The 22,246-nt window shown below is 37.6% G+C and overlaps 1 protein-coding gene across 1 annotated transcript in view; it reads left to right on the top strand.

The window, feature by feature from the left end:
- The window catches only part of ADAMTSL3 (ADAMTS like 3), a 186,911-nt gene that overhangs the window by 25,171 nt on the left and 139,494 nt on the right, over positions 1-22,246 (top strand). Inside the window, exon 2 of the mRNA XM_074880017.1 lies at positions 6,454-6,573. Coding sequence (XP_074736118.1) covers positions 6,454-6,573 — 120 coding nt within the window. The remainder of the gene's footprint in view (positions 1-6,453; positions 6,574-22,246) is intronic.

Below are 22,246 nucleotides of genomic sequence, written 5' to 3'. Positions count from 1 at the left end.
ATATTTAACTTGAATTAAATTGGAAGGTACACGTTTTGGTATATGATTGGACTTGCCATGCATATTAATCTGACAAACATGTATTTAAAAGTCATTAAGAACGCAGATAGTTTTTCTCACTTTATCTGCTTTTCCCATCTTTTTCCTTAAAACAGCAATTTTTGGAAACTAACAGTCTCAAGACCCTGCCCAATTTTCCCCTTCCAGCAAGAACTAATAAAAGAGCCACAAAACTATGGGAAGCAAACTGCCTCCACTGTGCTGGTCTTTTTTTATAGAATTTACTTCGGACATGATAGTGCAGTTGTGCATAACTATAAAGCTTTAGGTGACTGGACTTTTATCTTTTGTCTGTTCCTCTTTTTAAAAACAAGATATTGAGGCAGTTTCAGGAAGAATGTGGTATTTTGATATCTTTGGCATTTAAAATAGATAATTTTGAAATTTTAATCTTCATTACACAAAACAGTTTGTTCTCATTACACTCTCAATTTAGCAAGCACGCAGGCTTAGTCAGGGAGTGACTGATTTAAGTCTAGGTAATGCTGATTTGCATTAAGAAGTGTACATAAGAGCATAGTTCTTATTTTTCTCTTAGTGTGGTTCTTGGTGCCAAGAAACTCTAAAATGAAAAATTCCTCTGTACCTGAAAGATTAGTGTTTTATTTCTAATTATGTTCAAATCATTTCTTTGAGACACATTCCATCTCTGTTTTCTCATCTTCTTGACCTTCACAACTCAGACTTAGAAGAAAACTCACTTTTTAAAGCTGCTGCTGTTTATGTATAAATATGGAACAATTACTTTCCAGTCTCCTGGTGGCTGTGATTAAATAGGGTAGAGGCATGTTGTTATGAGGTTTGGTTGAACTTTGTCATAGCCTTTGTATCAAAAGATCCCCAAGAATTGTAGACTAAACTACATTTTTTAATTTATTTAAAATTACAACAACAGTTTAAATCCTTGGATTAAATTGTTAATCTGTACCTTGGAAGGAATGACCAATGACTAGTATTTGCAATTTCTAGTCATAGGAAAACTACATTTTAGAAGTTGTTCTGACTGATAAATACAATTGAGTTGGATAGCAATAGTTAATACGAATCCTGGCTATCAAGGAAAACACAGAGCATTATGTAGTGGTTTCAGAGTGTGTTAACAGGATTCCTTTTGGGTCAGACTGAACCAGATATGCCCCAGCAGCATACTTGCTGTGCTTCAGTCACTAAGAGATACTCAGTCCATAGGATTGACTAGAACTAGTTTAAAGTAAGCCCCTCTCCTTCAAATATACTTTGGGTGGGCATTTGGTCCTGCATGCCACTTTTATCTGCAGATTCAGTCCTACTTGGCCATGCTACTCATAACGTCAGCATTGGCTGGGAAGCACTCTGTAATCATCCCTCTTACTTTCAGTAATAAAATATAAAATCCCCAAATCCAGCAACTTCAACTTGGGCAGATGCTTCTAGTATGAGTAGTTTACAGAACAATGAAATCGTGCAGCAATAAAAATGACAACATGCAACTCTTGGTGGAGGGAAATCTAAAAACCAGAGGCTTGGTTATAAGCTATTCATTTTGTCTTCTGCAATTGAAAGTGGAAGAGTAATTTAGTTTTTAAGCATCCAGGTGGGGAGTGATGAGTGAGGAAGCAATCACAACCTGAGATCAAAGCTGTGCTTAAAGCATAAGCCTTTGAATAAGAACTGTGCCATTTTATGCTTCCCTGAACGTACATACATTCATTATCTACTTATAAGGATAGTTGTTCTTGATCACATAGGTAGAACGATGTAGCATGGAAGACCTTATTTTTTTCAGTTTCTGACTAATAAGTTACATGTTCTGATTAACTGATACCTAGACAGATTTTCAAACATCAATCTGTTTCCAACTTTTAGGGTTTTTTTGGTCACCCTTCCTTGCTACCTGATATATTAATTTCAATGAATTTTATGCAGTGATTATTATTATTATATCTGGTTTGGCTACATTATCACCTTCTACTGTCTTCATATGCTTAAGAAGATCATAAAAGCTAGTTTAAAATGCCTGTTCTAAATCTTAAGTGTGCTTGTAATTTGACACATTTACCTTAAAGCTATTAACATTAAACTGGCCATTAAACTGACTTAAAACACTAGTATGAAGTGTAATTGTTTTCTGAAACTTGCAGTCTTTAGTTTAAAACATGAATTTATATTGGATTAGCTAAGTCATTCAGAGATGATCCCAAATATACTATAAACCCACAGACTGTTGAAATTTGAATTACGTTTAAGGAAAAGTGCCCATAGAAATATAAAAGCCTCACAAGAAACACTGGTAGATTCCTCAGTGGGAAATAAAGTGGACTAAGTGGAAACAGTGTGTTTTGTGTTCTGTACAATGTATGAATGAAAGTGCATTGGACACATGCAATTTATTTGAAGGTACCTATAACTAGAGGGAAAAAATGCTTTTCTGCTGCTTTGCTGAGTGGATACAGAAGCGTTCTTTGAGCATTTGAAGTGTTTTTTTTTAAATAGAATTCTTGATTTGGGTTGTTTATCAGCTGTAATTACTTGTCTTCAACATCAGTTTGCCATGACAACTCATAGTGTGTTCTTAGTAGATTTTTATTTTTAATTAAATGCTTTGCTGCATTCTTCCTTACTTTAGTTATACTAGGTAGATAGCAGTACCTATTGCTGTAGTTAACAGATCAGTTTCCATTGTAAGCTCCTTTGAAACCTTATAAAACGTTCATCTTTTACATTGAATTTTTCCATGCTTGGAAGCCAGATTTTGCTTGCCTTAATCTAGCAAGCATTCTTCTGCTTCTCCAGTGGCTAGCTGTTCATTAGCTTTTAATATAAAAATCAAATGTGTGTGAGAGAAGCCCTTAGTTTTTCATGTCATATTTACTAAATTGTTATTTCAGCTTCAAATGTTGGCATCTTTTATATTCAAAGTGTAACACTGATGAATGTCCAAAGACTTTCTATTTTAAATGTTTAACTTAAAGACGAGAAACACGAGCAAGTTAATTGCTACATATCCTGCTGACAAATTTGTTTATGGGAAATTAGGCAATGGTGTGATATATACCTTTATCTAAGAAGTGTGGTAGGGTAATTTGGATTCTCTTCTGTCTGTAAATTAGGCAGCACTTTAAAAAATATTGTTATAAATCGCTAGTACTTAACACTATTCTTTTCCAAAGCATTTTACAAATAGAAACTAAACTTTACAATACACCATTAATGTAGGTCAGTTGGTGGTGTAATTGTGTTTTACACCTGGGGAAACTGAGGTAGAAATGTTAAATACTTTAACCTAGGCCTCTCAAGATTTAGAATGCGTATCTCTTATCCATTAGTGCTGTGCTGAAATCATAGGATTACATCATTGCCGTATTCCCTCACATAGGATCTATCGATAGCCCATTGAAACCAGTGGGGAAAAATGCCAGATTATGTCAGCCAGTTTCATGTCTGGGTTATACTTAACATGTCAAGGTTTGCATCGGCTGCAGCCAGCTTGGATTCAGCATGAAGCGTAACTGTGGACCTCTCTTGGTTGCTTTATGGGGAAACTATTGTTATCAAATGTAGATTTAGTCTCCATATTTTATGATTTAATTCTGCATAAATAAAGTCAGTTGGCTAAAGTGTATAAGTGAGACCACTGCTGTAACAGGCCTTATAGAAATATCATGATAACATGTTGCAAACATGAATTACTCTTATGCAGGCCTGATAATAAAATCCTCTTTAAAATCTTGTTCAGTCTTGCATGCTAAAATATGACCTTTTACCCTAGTCTAGACATGTCCTTTGCAAGCTATTTCTAGTTTATATGAAGGTTGCTTGATTTAAAAAAGGTATGTTAATCTAATGCTATCACAAATGATGGGGTTTACAGTCTGAGAAGCTGACAGCAGCCTCTTTGCAGAACAGAGTAAGCAAAAGCAATGTAAGCTTCTCCAGACCCATACTGTGAATGACATGTCATCTAGTTTTTATGAGAAGAGTTGTAAGCTTCAGAAAGTGAACTTACTGCAAGAGAGAAACTGCAGCAGATCTTGCCTTCCTTTTTTGACCACAAACTGGTTAAATTATGTGGGTTACTTTTGAAATCTCTAGTTATCTGGCACTGAGATTACAGACCTATATTTGGTACAGTTCTAGCCAACAGTCTGGAAACTGGTCAATGGCAACTGCTAGCTTTCATGTAAAATTACTATGTATATGTCAAAATATAACAGTTTAATTAAACCCCATTTATTAAGTTGACCCATTGGGAAATGTTTGGCAGTAACTTGTACATATCAGGCCTTGTTTTCTTCCCTGAAAGGTTTCAACCTTTTAGAAGGTATTTTTCATCTCCTTGCCCTTTCCACTCTCCCCGTACCACAGCAGGACTCAATATTCTGGATTCAAGAGATGATTGCTTATTTTTTCTAGTATGCAAACCAGTTAGCTTCTCAGGGTAGAGTTACAATGTAGTAGGAATAAGGACAGAAGAGTCTGTGCAATACATTTGCTGTGCTTCTGGGATGCTTTAGATCTTGTGGTTTGAGCTCAGAGGGCAACTGACCTCCATGTAGCTGCTCACTCCCCCCTTCCCTCCCAATGCTGAGAAGGAGAAAGCTCGCTCCCCCTTTCATGCCAGTGCTGAGAAGGAGGGAAGTAAAAGACTCAGGAACTTGAGATAAGGACAAGGAGAGATGATTTCATCCTTTAAGGCACAGGCAAAAGACAGACTCATTAGGGGAAGGAAAAAAGAACATAAATTTAATACAGACACTAACAACAACATGTAACAGACAAAAGCATCACCACATCTTGAAAATGTCTCCCGCCACCCCTCCCTTCTTCCTGGGCTCAGCTTTGCTCCCAGTATCTCTACCTCCTTCTCCCAGCAGCGCAGGGGGGCAGGGAATGGGGGGTGCAGTCAGTCCTTCTGCTTCTTCCACCTTGGGGTGGGTGGAACTTCTGGCATTCCTCCCCTGTTCCAGTGTGGTCACCCTCTCATAGGAGACAGTCCTCTACAAACCAACTCCGACATGAGTCACTTCCACAGGCGTGTGGGTCACCCCCACGTATTGCAGTTCTCCCAGTGCTGAACTACAACGGTGGGGCCTTCTTCCCCCGGTCTTCTTCGGGTGCAGTCACCTAGGTCGGCGTGGGGCCCCCCATAGACTGCCAGTCGGTGTCTGCTCCACCATAGACCCCCATGGGTGGCCCTGCTGTCTCACTACAGGATGCAGGGGAGTCTCTGCTCCAGCGCACCTTCCCCCTGGCTCCTCCTTACTTCCACTGACCTCGGTGTTCTCACAGATGTTCTCCTCGCAACTTCTCCTCTCAACTCCCACAACTCCTCCCAGGTTCCCCTTCTTAAGTACATTATCGCAGAGGTGCAGCTAACTGGCCCGGCCTTGGTGCAAAGGCATGTCTGACTTGGAGCTGGGGGAGCTTGGAGAAGCTTCTCACAGGGAAATATTGTCATAGCTGCCTCCCCTGCTACCAAAAAACCCCTGCCACTCACTCAAACCAGGACAGACCTACAGTGCGATGACAGGATATTCAACCAGGATGTGTTCAGCATGCCTAGCACACTTCAGGTGTGTTCTGATTACTGAACATGCATAGATCAATTAAGCAAAAGCAATTTCTCTGATAAGGGCCCAGCTGTCAGACAGCCCAGTTGGAGGTGCTGACTGATTCTGACAGAATTAGCTCCTCTGTAGCTCGAAATGGACCCTTCTTCCTCTCCCAGTCTGTTCTCAAATGCTCTTCGCCAACTGTGAATAGCATACAGAGCTAATATGGACGCTGCCTGGTGTTCACTCCAGTCATTCCCCACACCCTTGCAATTTCTTCTTTGCAGTAATGTCTTCCTGCAGGATAGGAAAGTAATTCACCATGTCATGGTTTCATAGGTTACTCTACTTTGAGGAGTCTGGACTAGATGAGATCTCAAGATGTGTTCCAAGCTGAGTTATTCTATGACTCTATGTCTTTGTATCTTCCTGTAAGGCGAGATACGCTCTATTTAATCAAAACCCCATTACCTGCAGCAGCCAGTAACTGTCTAGTGAAGTGTATAAGGAAAAAGAAAGTGTAGCTTAATCTTACTTTTCCAGTGTGATTTTTCACAGTGTCTGTCAGCCGTGATAGTTGATAAGCCAGAGATGGTATCTTTTTGTTTAATAGATGATACTGCCACTGAGGCATCTTGTTTGGTTTTGGACCCCTGTAATCATTTGGCATGTCCTTGTCACAGACCTCTGTAGCAAAGTATCCACACAGAAATACTGTGTCTGAAAACACATCACTTTTTTTTTTTTCCCTAGAAGTTTGCATCTAGTCTTTGTAATTATATGCATAGAGGGGTTTTTTTTGTTTTCAATTTTGACTTGTGTTTGTAGTAGCAGTAATGTGACCTTTGTGATTCTCTTACAGACAAGAGCAGAGCAATCCCAAGGTGCATACTTCTTGCCTGAGTTTGCACTTTCTCCACAGGGGAGTTTTCTTGAGGATACCACGGGGGAACAATTCCTCACTTACCGTTATGATGACCAGGTCAGTATGCCATACATGAAAATGATTGAGATTGTCACATTCATGTAACTCTGAGATACAGATTACTGTGTAACAAATTAAGATACAAAATGTGTGTTATCTTTTGAAAACACATCAAATTTATATCAAATTGAATGATAACATGCTATACAAAATGAAAATTAAGGCACTTATTTGTAGAAATAATAGACCAAAACCACTTATGGAAAAAATTGATAGGATGTAGTAGAGACAAAAGCAATGATGTTTTAGTGATGTGTTAATAGATGCTTTTATAGTTAGTTCTGTAAAACGTGTAGAATTAGAGGTGGTTGTCCTTTCTGTGAATTGTTTGACCTATCCTAAATTTTACTTCATGGATAAATCAGTATAAGGGAGATGTTGCATTTCCCAGCTTGTGAAAAGTCAGCACATCTTATTAGTTCATGAAGTTTTCAGAAGGGAAGGTTGAGTGAATTATAAAGAAACAAATGCAAAGTGTAATAATGGATGAAGCAGAGTGTTTAGAAAGCAACAAATTATGTATTTTAAAGATCTTTAATGCTTTCTCCAGACCCATTGAAACATTATGTTAAACATGGAATATAGATATAAATGTAAAGAAAGCAACATGAAAGAAATGCTGTTAATCTTGGCAAAAGATCTAAAGTAAACCTAGGAAATGTGTGGCATGCTGTGGAAATTTACTCATAACACAATGTGTTCCAGAAGTCAGTTGAACTTCACATCAAAACTGTCTGAATTACATTCATAGACACTTACAGTACATTTCTTAATGTAAGAGGAGGGAATTTGTTAGGAAACGTTCCCTGTAAAAGTGAGAGAAGAGCCAAACTTGCCCTGCAGTCACAAGGTATGTTTCTGTCAAGTGATTGGCAGCTTTATTTTGAAAGATGATCTCCTTGCCGAAGCTACTTTGAGAAAAATAATTTGCTCATCACTACTCTAAAGAGAGAATACAACTGAGATGAGTTTATTAAAGCTTTAGACTGAGTATCTTTTTAGTTGGACAAAAGGAAGCAGAAAAGATACAGTAGAAAGCATGCTGAGCTACTGTAAATTATTTGAACTTAGTTTAAGTATGTTTACAATAATTCATACTTTTGATACCCTAGAGGGTCTTGATTATCAACAGAAAAGGTACTTAGATAAGATGTCCCCTGGACCAAACACCTGGGAAAGCAATAACTTACAGGACAGTAAAATGCAGCTGCAACTCAGGCTGCATTTAATGACAGTAGTTGAAAAACACTATAAAGGTAATACACTTTGATCAAAATAGTTTCCATTAAACAGAGCACATTTTAGAGAAGATAATAAATCAAATATAACAAAGGGATACTCTGAGTCTTTGAATACACTGTTTGGACTATGTGAATAGCATATCTGATTAACAAACCAAACAAAATTAATCACCCCCTGCCCCAAAAAACCCTCAAATACCAGCATAGCTCTATACAGAAGCCAGTTCCAAGCTCAATTCCATTTGATGGAAAGTTTTCCATTAATCCCATTGGGATCTGAATTGGATCTGGGATACGGTCAGCTTCTGTTCTTTCACAAATATGATTCAGCTTTGAAGCCTGCTCTTCCCAGACATTTAGTGAGCAGTATGAAATTAAGTTTGAATTCTTGGAACTGATAATGGTGCTAAAACATCAGAATGTTGAAAATAAAAGCCACTGTATTAGTAGTAGTTTCTTTTGAAAGAAAATTCAGTCCTTAAGCATTATTTATTAAAAAATAGAAATAGATTGAATGCAGATGGGAACTGATCTATATCTCTAGTTTACCTTCCCGTGAGTAAACCAAGAATTCTTTGGTAAATAGAAAGATTATTCTCCTTAACTTTCTAGGGCAATCATAGGATTGTAATAATGTACAATTATAATTTACTTACGCTTTTGCTGAAATGTTCATACAAAAACTCAACTTTATCCTGTGGTCAAACTGAGCCAGAAAACTGGAATTTTTCTTGTTTTTGGTGTTTCATTCTACTCTCTTACATGACATTTACTTTATGAATGGAAGGAAATCTTAAACCAGAGGGTGAAAATCCTTCATCAGATAATTTATTGAATTTTTATAAGCTGGTATGGATAGGCTTGATATGTGGTAGTTAAGATAAGGATATGCAGGTGAATAAAAAGAGAGGAATGTGTGGACAATGAAAGGTCGATTTTAATTACTTAATGTATCCAACACAGAAATGGAATCACTACAGGAAGGTTGCCTCATAATAATAATAAAAAAAAGCAATAGCATCTTCTCACACACCTTAATTCAATTTCAGCAATTCACTTCTATCCTGCCCCGCTATGAAGGTGTGCTGGCCTGTGGGAAATACATTCCTTCCTTGTCCCTGGACACCAGAATTGTCCTGTAGTCATCTCTACAGAGTCCTGGTGTTCCTGTCCATCCTAAGTTACATTAATTTAGTTGAAAATTGGAAAAGTGAAATAACCTTGTGCACTTGACCCCAACAAAGCAAGAGATCAGTCTTACCTGATGTACTGTGAAGATCATACCTCCATCTGGGTTCATGGAAGGGAGAAGAATAGGTAAAAGGGATGAGAGGTTCCTAAAGCTGTGGGATGGGGGGTGGGACAAGAGGGTGGGTCATAACCTCAGTTCTTCTAGGTAGTCAACAAGATGTTGAGACCCTAGCAGGAAAAGTGATCCTTCCGTATCTTCCTAAGTGTGCCCTTCCCCCCTTGCACTGTTCCTCATATCCAGGCCAATAAATTTTCCAGTTTGTTGGGATAGATGGATATTATTTTTATATAGCATCATCATCGTCGTCATGATCCAAGATTAGTTTCCTTACATCCTCCAAACACAGGAATGTTTAAAAGGGGTTTTCTTTGGCTGTTGTGTGTGATATTTTTCAAGCAGGGAGCCAGTTTAATCAGGATCATTCATTCCTTTGTTAGTAAGTAATCTCAGTAAAATAGAACTAGCTGTTATTTAAATATTCAAAAGTATTTGCTATCTGAAAAGACGAGCTTACAGTTTGAAATGGAAGATGAGTAAATATTAATGGGAACACACTGTACTCTGTTCTAGCCCAGCAAAATTACATATGGATTCATGTTGTACATGCAAGATAGTACATTTTGTTCTGGTTGAATCTGGCAGGACTGTGCTCTGATTTTCATACAGGGTTGCACTAAACCCTTTGCACATTCAGTTGCTATGTGTGTACTTCAGAAATACATGCAGATGAAATTCTTTGGCTATATATTTTCAAAATTCAGTGAATATATCTTTTTTACCCCCTCCATGTCTATAGAAGAAAATGCCTTATAAGACCTGATTAGATACTGCTACCTTTATTCACTGAGGTGACATCTGGATGGAATGGCACATTATAGTTTTGACACATTTACTGCTTTATCTTCAGGGAGAAGGAAAAACGGTGATTCAAAGCAAACACTTTTGAGGGCTCCCAAAGAACAGAAATGTAGAAATGTTTATATTGAGCATTTTCTTATAACTCTTGCATTGTTCAGCAAGCTGTGTCTTGCATCAGTGCACTGCATACTGCATTTCTAAAATTCTACTGAGTCAATGTAATTTAAATCTAACTTAGTACCAAATAGATTTTGATGCATAGCCAAAGACTTCATTTGCCATTAGAAATTTGAGACTGAAAAAAATATGTCCCTCTCCTGTCATTATTGAATGAGTTTTAAAATAAATATATAAGTAATAGCCCTTCCCCCAACTTTGAGATACAAGTTGAACCTTGCCATAAGGAATAGTTTCCTAGTTTTCTTTCTGATTTCTTTTGGCTTTTCACCTTTTAATCTACTACAAGGAATTTTTTTCTTTTCCAGAATACTAGTAGTACTGGAAAGCTTTCTTGCAGAAATAAAATGTTCTTGTTTTCTGACACTTAAGGTATTGCTTCCAAGTATTAAAACCATTCCATATGACGGACCACCAACAAGGACAGCAGTGAAAACTTGGTTTGGTTGAATACGTTTGAAGTACCTTTCCACTTTGATTGGCTGGCTGGAAGAGACAGCTCCTGGGGTGGGGGAAGGAAAGAAAAAAGACAGAGGTTATCATCTTTTAAGTGAGAAAATGTTTGCTTGACCAGTTAGCTTTCTAGCTGACCTTGCTCCTTCTAAATTTTTATGATGTTTACCAATTTAAACTCATAAGAAGGACACCCTGATTCTGGAATTAGACATATGGTACTAAGTAGTCCAATCTTGGTAAAGAAATGTAGTGTTTCTAAACAAATCTTTTTTAAAAAAAATGCAGTCAGGAAGAGTGGTAAATATAGACATCTTGAAACCACCCAGCAAGCAATTAAAATAATGAAAATCTGTACTTTCAGACTTGAGTGTTTAGCTATGCGAGGTAAGGTAGAAACCAGCGAATCTGTTTTCAATGAGATATGCAAGTTGTAATACGCAGGCTGAGGCTGTTACAGTTCTTTAATAACTAGCCTTTCTTGAAGTTTGCTAGAAAAGTCTGCTATAAAGTGAATGCCAGAATTGGGAGAGTGAATATTCTGATATATGCCTTGTCCTCCACAAATACTTTGGCTTGATTTCTGCTTTTTTGGGAGGGGGGGGGGAGGGAGAAGCATGATATTTAAAGTGTTAATTGAAAAGAAGGCAGCGGAACCTATGATCTGGCTGACTTCAAAAAAATTAATGTAGAAATAAACTGATGGAACGTATTATTCCACCTCTTCATTTGTAGTGAGGCAGAAATAAATGTGATTGTTGTGTAAGTTTTTCATACCATATAAAGTAAACTATTATGTGGGCAGAATTTGTCTTCTGGACCCAGCTGGGCTACCAGCCATTTCCCCCTCAGTTTCTCTCACCTGCTTTCCCCACTCCACCTGCTGATGATTGCCATCCTCCCTGGTCTGCCTTTGCAACTGTACGTGAGTCACAGCTTGGTTTTGAGTATCAGCTGCCGACTGGCTTCTGCTCCTAGTCTGAGCCTTTTTATTCCATTGCCAGCTAGTTTGCATGTAAATCACCAGTGAAATGGAGCTAGAAATTTTTGGGCTTGGAGATGAGTCATGTAAGGGACAAATTTATTTCAAATTAACACATCAGTGAAGACAAGCTCTAATCCTGAGAAGGAAGTAAGATTTGTAGTTAGCGGCACATTTGCTACCCAAGTATATAAAGCTCCAGGACTCTCCTTTTGAGAAGGAGCCAGAAACTTGTGTTATACTGTGACATGACATTTTTGTTGATAACCTGAAGAAGCATTCAGAACTATTAAAAAGAACATCTTGAATCTCAATGTATAGCTCTTCATTTAAAGATTCTTTTTGTAATGAAACAAGCTGTTCTCAAACTATTTCAGGTGTTTTTTCTACAGAGTAAACCTTCCACCAACAAAAACTCGTGGTGGTTTCATTTGTGTACTCTGAGAGTGAGCTGATAGACTTAATTTTGTCTAAGCACCAGAGGTGCAACTGCTAGTACTTGGCTACCTGAATTTCAACATTATGTTAGAAATATTACTCTTCAGCTGAGTAAGGGACTCACCTTGCAGTCCTTCCTCAACCAGTGTGCTGATATTAGTATAATACAAATTTCACTGACCTGCAAGTAGTTCCATTTTCTTAGCTGGGACATCTTGTGTAAGTAACAAATTATGAGGTCAGGTTTGTGGGACTCCATACAAATCCTACAGATGCTAATAAGGAGTTTTAAATCATGTTCAAAGAGTTTAGAGCCATGTGTTTGTAAGGCTGTGTGAAGATAAAATGGATCATCTGGTGTTTTCGTGGAAATTTAACTGCAGGTGATGTTAGGTGCTCCCTAATATTTTCAATTCTTTTTCTCTTTTTTTTTTGATACTTTAATTTTTTTGTTTGCAGGTTTCATTTGGGCCTCTTTATTTTTAAGTTTTTGTTGATTTTGTGAGGTTTTTTTTAATATTACTTGGATAAGGAAATTAGCTCTGTAATCAAGTGAAATGTGTTTCTGATTTGGAGTGGGAGGCGGGAGAAAGGAGGCAGGGATTAAGAGCAAATGAAAACCACTTACAATTTCAGGCAAAACTACTCTTACAGAGACTGGTACTGCATAAATCAGGCATGGTCCTATTCAAACAATACTTTTGTTTAGGCTAATTGCTTGCTGGAAGTGTGTGACTAGCATATGCACAAGTAATTATATCACTAATGATATTTTCTTGTGTGATTGCTTAGTGAACTGAAAACTGTTTCAACATACTTCTGTTTATTGGCAAATTGAATGGGGAACTGGCACTTTTTAAAGCACCAACATTTGAAGCTCAGGGTTTTGTTGTTTAGAGGAGACAGTGGAAGTGCTGCATGCAGTACACTTTTATTTGTGCACTAAGAATTACAGGCTCTCTTGTTTTGTATTACTGCATTAGTCCCAACCCTGCCAGAGGTCTCTGTGTGTAAATCATACTTACAGAAGCCAGTAGGTCTTCACCTCGTGCAGGATAAGTGCCTTCACAGGGAATCCGTAATAATACAATTTCTGCAGAAAACACATTTTATATCATTTAAATTTGGATCAAATACCTACTGTGAGGCTGTAATCTTATTCCACTAAATTCCATGGTAAAACTCATTGGCCTGGATCCTTAGTCCTTCTGTGGCTGTGATAATACTGGCCTCAGCAGCTGGCAGAGGATTCCCAAATAGCAGAAGCAGCCCCTCAGTTGCAAGGTCCTGCCCCAAAATGACTTCTCAAGGAAGAAAGGAGGATGGACGTAAACTTTCAAGTGTTTCTGTTATTCCTGCTCCCCTGGGTGTTGGACAGATACTGAGGCTGCTTTAATGGATGATAAAAGGCTATACAGGGATGCATAAAGCTTTGCTATATACGCCTGCTTGGAGTGGTGTTGAAAGCAGCTTGGACGCAGTATGTGACTGAGACCACTGACTTGGGTAGAAAGAAGATTCAGATCAGAGGAAATACCTGTTTGGTAGGGACTGAGCAAGCAATAATCAAGAGTATCTTTTCTGTTAATGGAAAATAGAACTTAATTATTAAAACATTACTTTCTCATATACTTAGTTTCTTCCTTTTTTCTTGGATGTATCTTTGGGACCAAAATATTGCATGCTTATTCAGTTTGAGGTTGGTCTATATCAAAACAAAAACTTGAATATTCAAATGCCTTGTTTTTATAGTGTCTCTGCCATGCACATTTTTCATAAAGGACTGATTTTTTTTTAAAACTCACGTTCATGTTCTGAGGTTTTCAATTTAGAGTTTTCCCAAATACATTTTTCAGTTCCTAGCAATAGATTTAAGGTTGTGGTTTCTGCCCCTTTCCCTTGGAGCAGACAGAAGGATGTGTACGTGGGCAAATAGTCTACTGTAAAGTCTTGAACTCAGTTCTGCTACACTGAACTAGTAACAAGACACCTGATGAAATGAATTAACAGTATACAGAGTAGACATTCATTTTACAGTCTTTACTGGAGAGCAAATCGTGAGAGACTGATACAGTGTGATGTGAATTTACCACTGACCTCCTCATGCCCCCAGTGCACCCCCAGCAGTTGGCACATGAACTTATCCAGGAATTTTGACATTGATAAAGGCTTAGCTTCAGACTTCTAAATTAAGACTGAAAGGTCTGGAGGTAGCAGAAATGATCCCATGCTTACACAGCTCTGACGCACCACTGCTATCATCTATCAATAAGAGTTCATTGAGATATAGTAGAGAAGTGCTTCTAAACCAAAAAGATATATTTCAAGTACTGTAGGAAACAGAGTGCTTGGAACTGGAAAGCCATTCTTCAGATTGTACATGGAAGAGAGGATGCTTTAGGCTGATAAAGCTCAATGGTGAATCAATCCATTTGTTTACATAATGCAAATACATTTTAGAACTACGTCTTTTCACTGGTCTCAGTCAAGACCAGAACAGATTGTATTTAGTTTTTCAATTGTGCAGGTAAATTTATTGACCTTCTCAAGCTGTTCAGAACTTGTTGTTTTGCACAAATGAGAAGAAGAGATTGTTGTATTGCTGAATTTTTCATGAAAGATGAATGTGATGAATTGGATTTTCTTTTCTGTGCTGCTTCTGCCACAGATAACATTAAAAGACCCATGAGAGTTTATAGCAGCTTCTCTCTCTTAACATGGAAAGCACAAAAATAAAAGAAACTTCAGTTTATACTGTCCCTGAAATAATGGTAAAATGCTTGCTTGATAAAATGAATCATTCTATGTAAGGTGTTTCTGATATAATTCTATTGTTTTGCAAGGCAGTGGGTAATTTAAATGGAATTTACATTGTAGGGCAAGTGAATAACATCCCTCACATCCTTGACAGTCATCCTGTCAGGCCTGGCCAGCATGGAAAACAGATTTATAGTACAGGTTCAATGTCACAATGACCTTTCTAGTGGAGATATACTTGAACCTAAACTTCTTCCAATTTGTATGCCACTAATGTGGAAGATGCAGTGCAAAGCCTTCTTTTAAAAATCTGCATATCTTGGCTTTGATTCTAGAAATAGTTAAAAATGGTGCTTGATATCATTAGCACTTGCGTAATGAACCAGCCTTGGGACAGCTAAAGAACAATCTCTTTACCACTTCAAACAGATACTTCACTTCGCACTATTTCAAAATAACTGTCGGTGTTGCTGGTAAACCTGATTTATTTCTACTGACTCTTAGACTTCAAAAGCTATTTGCTCACAAGCAAGAAAATTACACATGTTAATTACCCATTTTGGCAGTAACAGCAAAAATGGTAACTGTAGGTTCTTGAGAGGATCACCACTGACAACTGTATTTATTATTTTCAGAGCTTAGAAAGTGTTACAGGTTGTGATACTGTAAGATCTGAAGTTCTCCTAATGTGAAACAAACTGTACACACATTAATAATGTGCTTTTGATATAATGTCAAAAGAAGGGGACTGTCTCTTCTATTTCCCAGCTTTCAGAAACTGTCTTTCTGATATCTGATTCAATAAAAATGTGTTTATGTGATGTAGTTGAGTGATCTGGCTGCAGCATGGCCAGGAAGGGCAGGAGCTCTTCTCTTTTAGTGACTGGATGCTAACTCTTTATTCTGTTTTATAAACAACTGTCTCAGTTTGCGAAGGGGAGTTATGCCCTTGTTACTTGGTTATGTTAAGAGACTGATAAGGTAGTGATTGATGAAAAGGAAGGAGGTCAAACATTTCTGAACAGAGGAAAATGCTGTTATTCACTGTTTTTGTTACAGAAAGCAGAACTGACTTGCAGGGCAGGTCATAGGATGGGCAAGAATGATTGAGCTTCAGGATCAGAACAAGGCTAGATAGAAGAAATAATATCTTCAGAATCAGTTTGGCTTTAAAAAAAAAAAAAGGGAGTACATGCAAATTTCAGAGAGATAGACCTAGCTGTAATCCCCAGTTAAGCATCTCGGTGCAGTACGTTTCAAATGTCAGGTTGCTTATGTAGCTTCCCACCAGCACTGTTGCTGAGCCTAGGCTTGGAGGCTTATTAGCACTTGACTTAATGGTACAGAGGATGACCATGGTTTTCAGTAACAGAACTGGGAGAGTGTTATGCATTTAAAAAAAAAAAAAAGTATATGGAATTTGTTATTCGTTCTTTCATGTTATGAAACTTCAGTGATATATTTTTTTTTTTTAATTCTCTCTGTTTTATGTGTGGCAGCTACTTGCTTTTCTGTTTGGGCCGTAGCCTAAAAAATATTGGTTATTTTCTAATCCCTTTAAACCATTACCCCCAGGAAAACACTGAAGCTTTGGGTGTAACTTCTAGCATGCAGCATGTCCTGTGAATCTCAACGGATCTTTTTGCATGTCTGAAACTCTTTACAGAAATAAATGCTTGCATGTGATTTGAGGCAATGGTTGAAGGTGCTCAATGCTTTGGTTGAGTGTTTAGTGTGGTCTTTGGTAAAGAGTAATGCTATACTTGAACTTTAGCCTTCAGTACTTCAATGTACTTGACATGAATTGTAGGTCCCACATTTTGTGAAATGATTGGCAAATCAAACATTCCTTTTCATTCTCTGTTTGTCCCATCCCCCTCTCATTCCTATAGACAGGCAACTGTTAAGCTGATTCTTGGTCTAGAAGGAGTGGCAGTCAGACCTCTGAGAACTGGAAACAATCTGGACTTTTTTTTTAATACTCTGGGACTAAAAGACTTGAGCTCCTGCCACTTGAGCCTGTGTAATCTAGCTTTATAAAATATCTTATTGCTAGTAAAATTTGTTTTTTTGTCTGTGTTATGCTATAAGATAAAGTATTTTAGTGCTTTGGTGGTATAAACTTCAATTAACATTTTTATGTTGCACAGGAGAAAAAGGACTTTAAAAAAGGCACCAAACCTTTATTTTTAAAGATGATACGTTCTCCTTCACCTGATTATTTAGGCTTTGGTCCAAAAATCATAGTAATTTCAATAGACTTTGGATCAGACCTTCATTTTTTAATGCAAAAAGAGATTTGCCATTGATTTTGGGCACATTTGATTCAGGTAACCCAGAAGAAATACTGTAGAGTGTTAGACTAAGGCATTACTGGAAAATGGGATAGAGGCTACAAAGCACAAGCATCACTGCAGCCTCAGTATTCTGCAGGGAGACAAAGTCAATGTTTTTTTCAGATCTGCTGTCAGAAAGGTGTGTGAAGACTTGCTGTATAGTAAGCTTTGTTAATTTGAACCAACTGCTGGCAGATTTGGTGAGGATCACAGAATTTTCTGTGATTTATATAGGCAAACCTATTCACACATCATGAATGCTGGAATTAATTATTTTCTTAAAATATTTGATCTGTTTCATTAATTATGTTGTACTCACATCAGTAAACAGTGACAAAATATGGTTTACTACTCCACTCTTATGCCCCATCTTTGCTAAAAATATGCACATTTGCTTAAATGTGTAGCATATTGGTCAATGATCTTCCTTTGTCTAAATGTTATGGTTTTATATGGTATAAGTCTAAAGAAACAAGATGTGCTCTTTCAGACAGCTCATATAATGCCTCATAACATCAATACAACATATGGCAAAATACCTCTTTTGTTATACCATTTGAAAAAACAGACTTACAATGCATCAATTTTACTTACAAGAAATGCAGTGCATTGGCTTGAATGTTTTTTTAATATTACTAATAGGTGATGTAAAATATGTTCAACTATCAGGCTATAAACCATGAAATTTTACCACCTTTGAGTGCTGGCTTCAGTGGTAACTACTTGCATTAGAGTAATATTGCATTCTAATGTATGAATCAGAATTATATCCTAAATATCTTATTTAAGTACCAGGGCTAAGTTTTAAACTTGCCCTGCACTTCTTATTCCATTTGAAAAGATTTTGTTCTTTTTGCAGATATTTTTATACTTTACAATGAACTTGCCAGTTAATGTTCATTCTTCTCCTGCTCCTTCAATATTGAGGCTATAGGATAGTCTGTTTTTCTCATATTTTCAGCTCTGCATTCTAATGAATGTGAGGCAAAGAAAAGTAGGGTGAAAATATTTCTTATGAATAATCCTTTTTCTGTGCAGTTAAACAACTTTCTTTTAATGAAGACTGTTGCCCAAAAATTCATTTTAAAAAGGATGTCTTTAGAGTGTCAAAAGAGATTATCATCCTTCTCAGATATAATTGTAATTAAAATGATGTCCTGTACTTTGCTATATGAGAGACCAAGGTCCTGCATACTGAAGGGAGGTTTTGCAGGCAGCACCATGAAGTCTTTCTGAGAATTGGTTCTACAGATGTTTGTTAATATTTTGGTGAGTGCAGACAGAAAGTTTGGAACACTGTCTAGAGCAGATAGAATAGATGACCTCCCTTGCACGGATCTTGCAGTCTAAGGCCCAAACACTTATGCACATGCATAACTTAATTCTTGTGAGGACTCCCATCTACGTCAGTGCACTACCCACATAAGTAAAGATGCACATGTGCAAACGTGTTGGCAGGATCAGGGCCTCATTTCCAGCCCTGTTCTTTGAAATTCCATGCTTAAACTCCTGTAAGACCCCAAAGAGAGAGCACCTCTTGGGAAGATCTGAACATCTTCTGTTCATATTGCTGTGAGTGGAAGTTGAAATAATTTGTGTAATACGATGGGGCCAACAGGTCTTTCTCTTTCATAGCTCAGATGTGTACTGATTTACTAACTCCCATTACTCCAGCGTTGTCATAAAGCTTACCATGAATTGCAATCAGTCTAGTTTACATTTTAAGCATTACTTTTTCTTAAATGAGGGACTTGAAACCATTTTTGTAGATTGACGACATCAGAAGATTTTCCAACTTAATGAAAAAATCCAAATGACCACGTAATATTTTCAAAGAACAGACTGATGGAGGCTGGCCTGTTGTCAGAAAAATAGTGTATGAATTAACTTTGCTACGTTATGATTTAATTTAAAATTAACTTACGGTTTGTTGACAACATTCATATTTCATAGAATAGGTGTAGGGTGCAAGCTTTCTGTATTTCCTACCATGAAGAAAAAAAAACATTAACTCTGACATCTGTTTTTAGCACTTTCCTTCATATTTTTGGATGAATGCCTGGCAAAAGCTGGAAAGCGACTAAGAGATCAACCAAAGATGGCCTAAGGGCCTGTTCCCAGCTGGTACGACATCTGGAATGTTATATATAGTGGATAAATTCAGAGCTGTAGTTTAATAAGATTGGTATTCAAGCATTCGGCCTACAGCAAAGGAAAGGACAGTGAAGCTGACAGTATGCGTGGTGCATAATATGTCAAGGTGTCTGAAATATAATTTGCTGGGTTTTCACTTTCATTTTGGCAGATCCCTTATGCTTATATATAAACTTTCATCTAGTGTTGTTTTGAACCTTTAGAAAATAAAGGGTGAAGTCATATTGGTATTATATCCAGAATCTTATCTTTTCACTAAGCTTAGAGTATGTCTGGGTTTCTTTTTTTCTTAGGAAAAAAGTGCTAAAGACAGATTTTTTTTTTTTTATGAGCTGACTAGAAAAAACGTAAGCTGCTACCTTTGCAAATTTTAAGTATATGCAGTGTTTTACAGTGAAGATTTTACAGAATCATAAACTATTCAGAAATCTGGACTTGTGCTGTATGGAACCATACTTGCAAGATTTATGTTTCGGAAGGCTTGGTTTTTTTCTATTTAGGGTTTAGTTAATCTTCTGACTGTCTGATCTCCAAACCGTTAAATGTGTTGCTAGACAAGCCCAACAAAGTTGCAGGCAGGGATCAGTGGAGAGCCACCTGCTTATAACAGCTCTGAACACAGTCATACTAGGTCAAAAAAATGAGCTGAAGGTGATTTCTGTTTGCAGTCCTTGTAACAACACTAATCAGATAGTATGCTTGCAAGTCCCTCTAACTTTGCATTGCCTTTTTGTGTCCCAATAGAAGGTGAGCATTGCATATGTTTTGCATTGCAGCCCAGAAAAGGATAGTCTGAAGGTCTAGTCCTGCAACGGGCAACTGTTCACATGACTGGGGCCAGACCCCGGTGCAAAGCTGCAGCTGGGAGAGAGTTTGCTGAAGCATCTCTGTGTGAGGCTGTGCTGTTCTGCACATGATCCCTTTCTGTTTTGCAGCACTATGGTCTTCTTTCTCTGATCTTCATCTTTCCTGTAGGATGCTGGAGCAGGAGGGAGTCTGTGAAACTGCGCTTCCAGTATGTAAGTCATAGGACTGTGGCAAGGGAGTGTGAAGTGGAGGAGGGCGTAATGTGTGAAATGTGACAGGCCTGTAATTGATGGAGAGGGGTGTAGTGTAAGGTCTTATTCCGCTGTTTTTTTAAAAAGGACTCGCTTGATAATTCCTCAGCACATTGTGGTTATTTCTATATTATTTATTACTATGCAAGATCTTGTAGGTGAAGACAAGGTACTTGAATATGATTTGGCATGAGACCAACAGAGTCTAGGAGGAGATGGACCTAGAGTGGGAGGAGAGATGACTTTTGCAGCTGCACTTTGGTAGCGGTTTAGATTTGGAGGTGGGAAGGCCATATCTGAAATGACTGCAGCTGACAAGGAGAAAGCTGATTTGTCTGCAGGGTAGTGTCACTAATTGCTGTTTAGCTGCTGGGGATGTCAACAAAATCTTACAAACTTATGCATGTGGTGCAGGTATATGTGCATGTAGTGCAACTGAAGCTTAAGAGGCTGAGATCATACAAAACAAGAACAGTGTAGGCTGTTCATTCCATGATAATACTAACAAGATAGAAATATTTAGTTGTTATATGTAGGAAAACAGAAAAATTACCTTGCAAGTCTTGTGATGGTCTCCTTACCCGTTCTTGTGCTTAGCCAAACTTGCTTGGTCTTAGTGAGTTTGGGGATAGCCAGCAAAACCCCTATTGATACCTACTGCTTTATTCTGGTATGCAAAATAATAGTAACAAAGTCTAATTCTAGGTGGTGTTCACAAAGGAAGTTCTTTTAAAAGAACATACATCCTTGTGAGAGGAACATAGCACCTCCTATCACAGAATGTGAAGTGATTGCTTCAGCTTTTTTCTTTTCCTTTTGGTATGATTCCACTTCTGTAGTATTTGTCATTACGGTACTTTCTGTCTAGTAGTGCTCTGAAGAGACCCAGAGTCTCGATGGATTGTTAGCCAACATGCTCACTTTTCACTCCTCTGTGTATAGATTGGTTATAGAATGTTTACAGTTGGCTCATAATTCTTCAGACTGAGTATCTTGAATATTACTTTGCCTTTGGAGTTGCTACCATTGTCTGTTTTGATCTTAGCCCTTCCCCGATTCTTCTGCTCTTCTGTCCAGGTAGACCGTGTTGCGTGGTTTCACAGGCAAGTCTCCAAGTGCTCAGGTAGCTTAATGGGTCTTCCCAATCTCAGAGACAGCTGTTTTTCTACTAGGGTAACTTTCACTTTTTCCAGACTATAAATAATGCATATTTAGAACAACAAAGTGGCCACCTAAACAAAACATTATGTTAAGATGAAACATAATGTTAGCACCACAGTCTTGTGTGATTTTTTTTTTTACAGTAATATATTACCCAGTCTCACATTGCTGTTAATTTAAAACTGGTATAATCTGATGAAAATAAACAAACAAAAAAATTAGTGGCATCGGAAATGGGAGGGTGGGCTCTAACTGACAACTTTAAGACTGCTAGCTGTGTTCATAAGCTTTTACGTGTTTGGGGTCTGATCCTGTGCTTGTAATGCAAACCAAACTTGCTGTGTCCCTGTTATCTGTGCAGTAAGAGATCGTGTGAATTAAGTTAAACCATATGGAGTAGATATTAGTTTACCTAAATAGTGTAGATTTAGTTGGAGGAGTACTTTCAGACTGAAAATGAAGGATGTGCTTGGTTGGAATTTAATAATCATGTTAAAACAGCTGTATGCCTTCTAGAAGAAACCTATGGTTATTGTCAACACTTTATCTATTAAAGACCATTTTGCACAAGATTTTATAACCTATTATACTTTGGGTATGAAATACTAATGCCAGGAACAGAAAGATTTACTCTTCCATGCACAACTCCCCTCTGTAGCTTCCTTCGTAAATCAGTTACACAATGCAATATGAATATATTGTTTCTAGATCTAGTTTGTCCCTATAATAACAGAAAGTGTTTAGCTATGCCCCTTGGTATTCATTGCACACACTTAATGTAGATGCTGTTATTCTGAAGTGAA

Source organism: Strix uralensis, chromosome 11 (assembly GCF_047716275.1).
Source record: "Strix uralensis isolate ZFMK-TIS-50842 chromosome 11, bStrUra1, whole genome shotgun sequence".
Taxonomy (NCBI): domain Eukaryota; kingdom Metazoa; phylum Chordata; class Aves; order Strigiformes; family Strigidae; genus Strix; species Strix uralensis.
The sequence above is the reverse complement of the archived record's forward strand: the minus strand, read 5'-3'. Positions and strand labels throughout refer to the sequence as shown.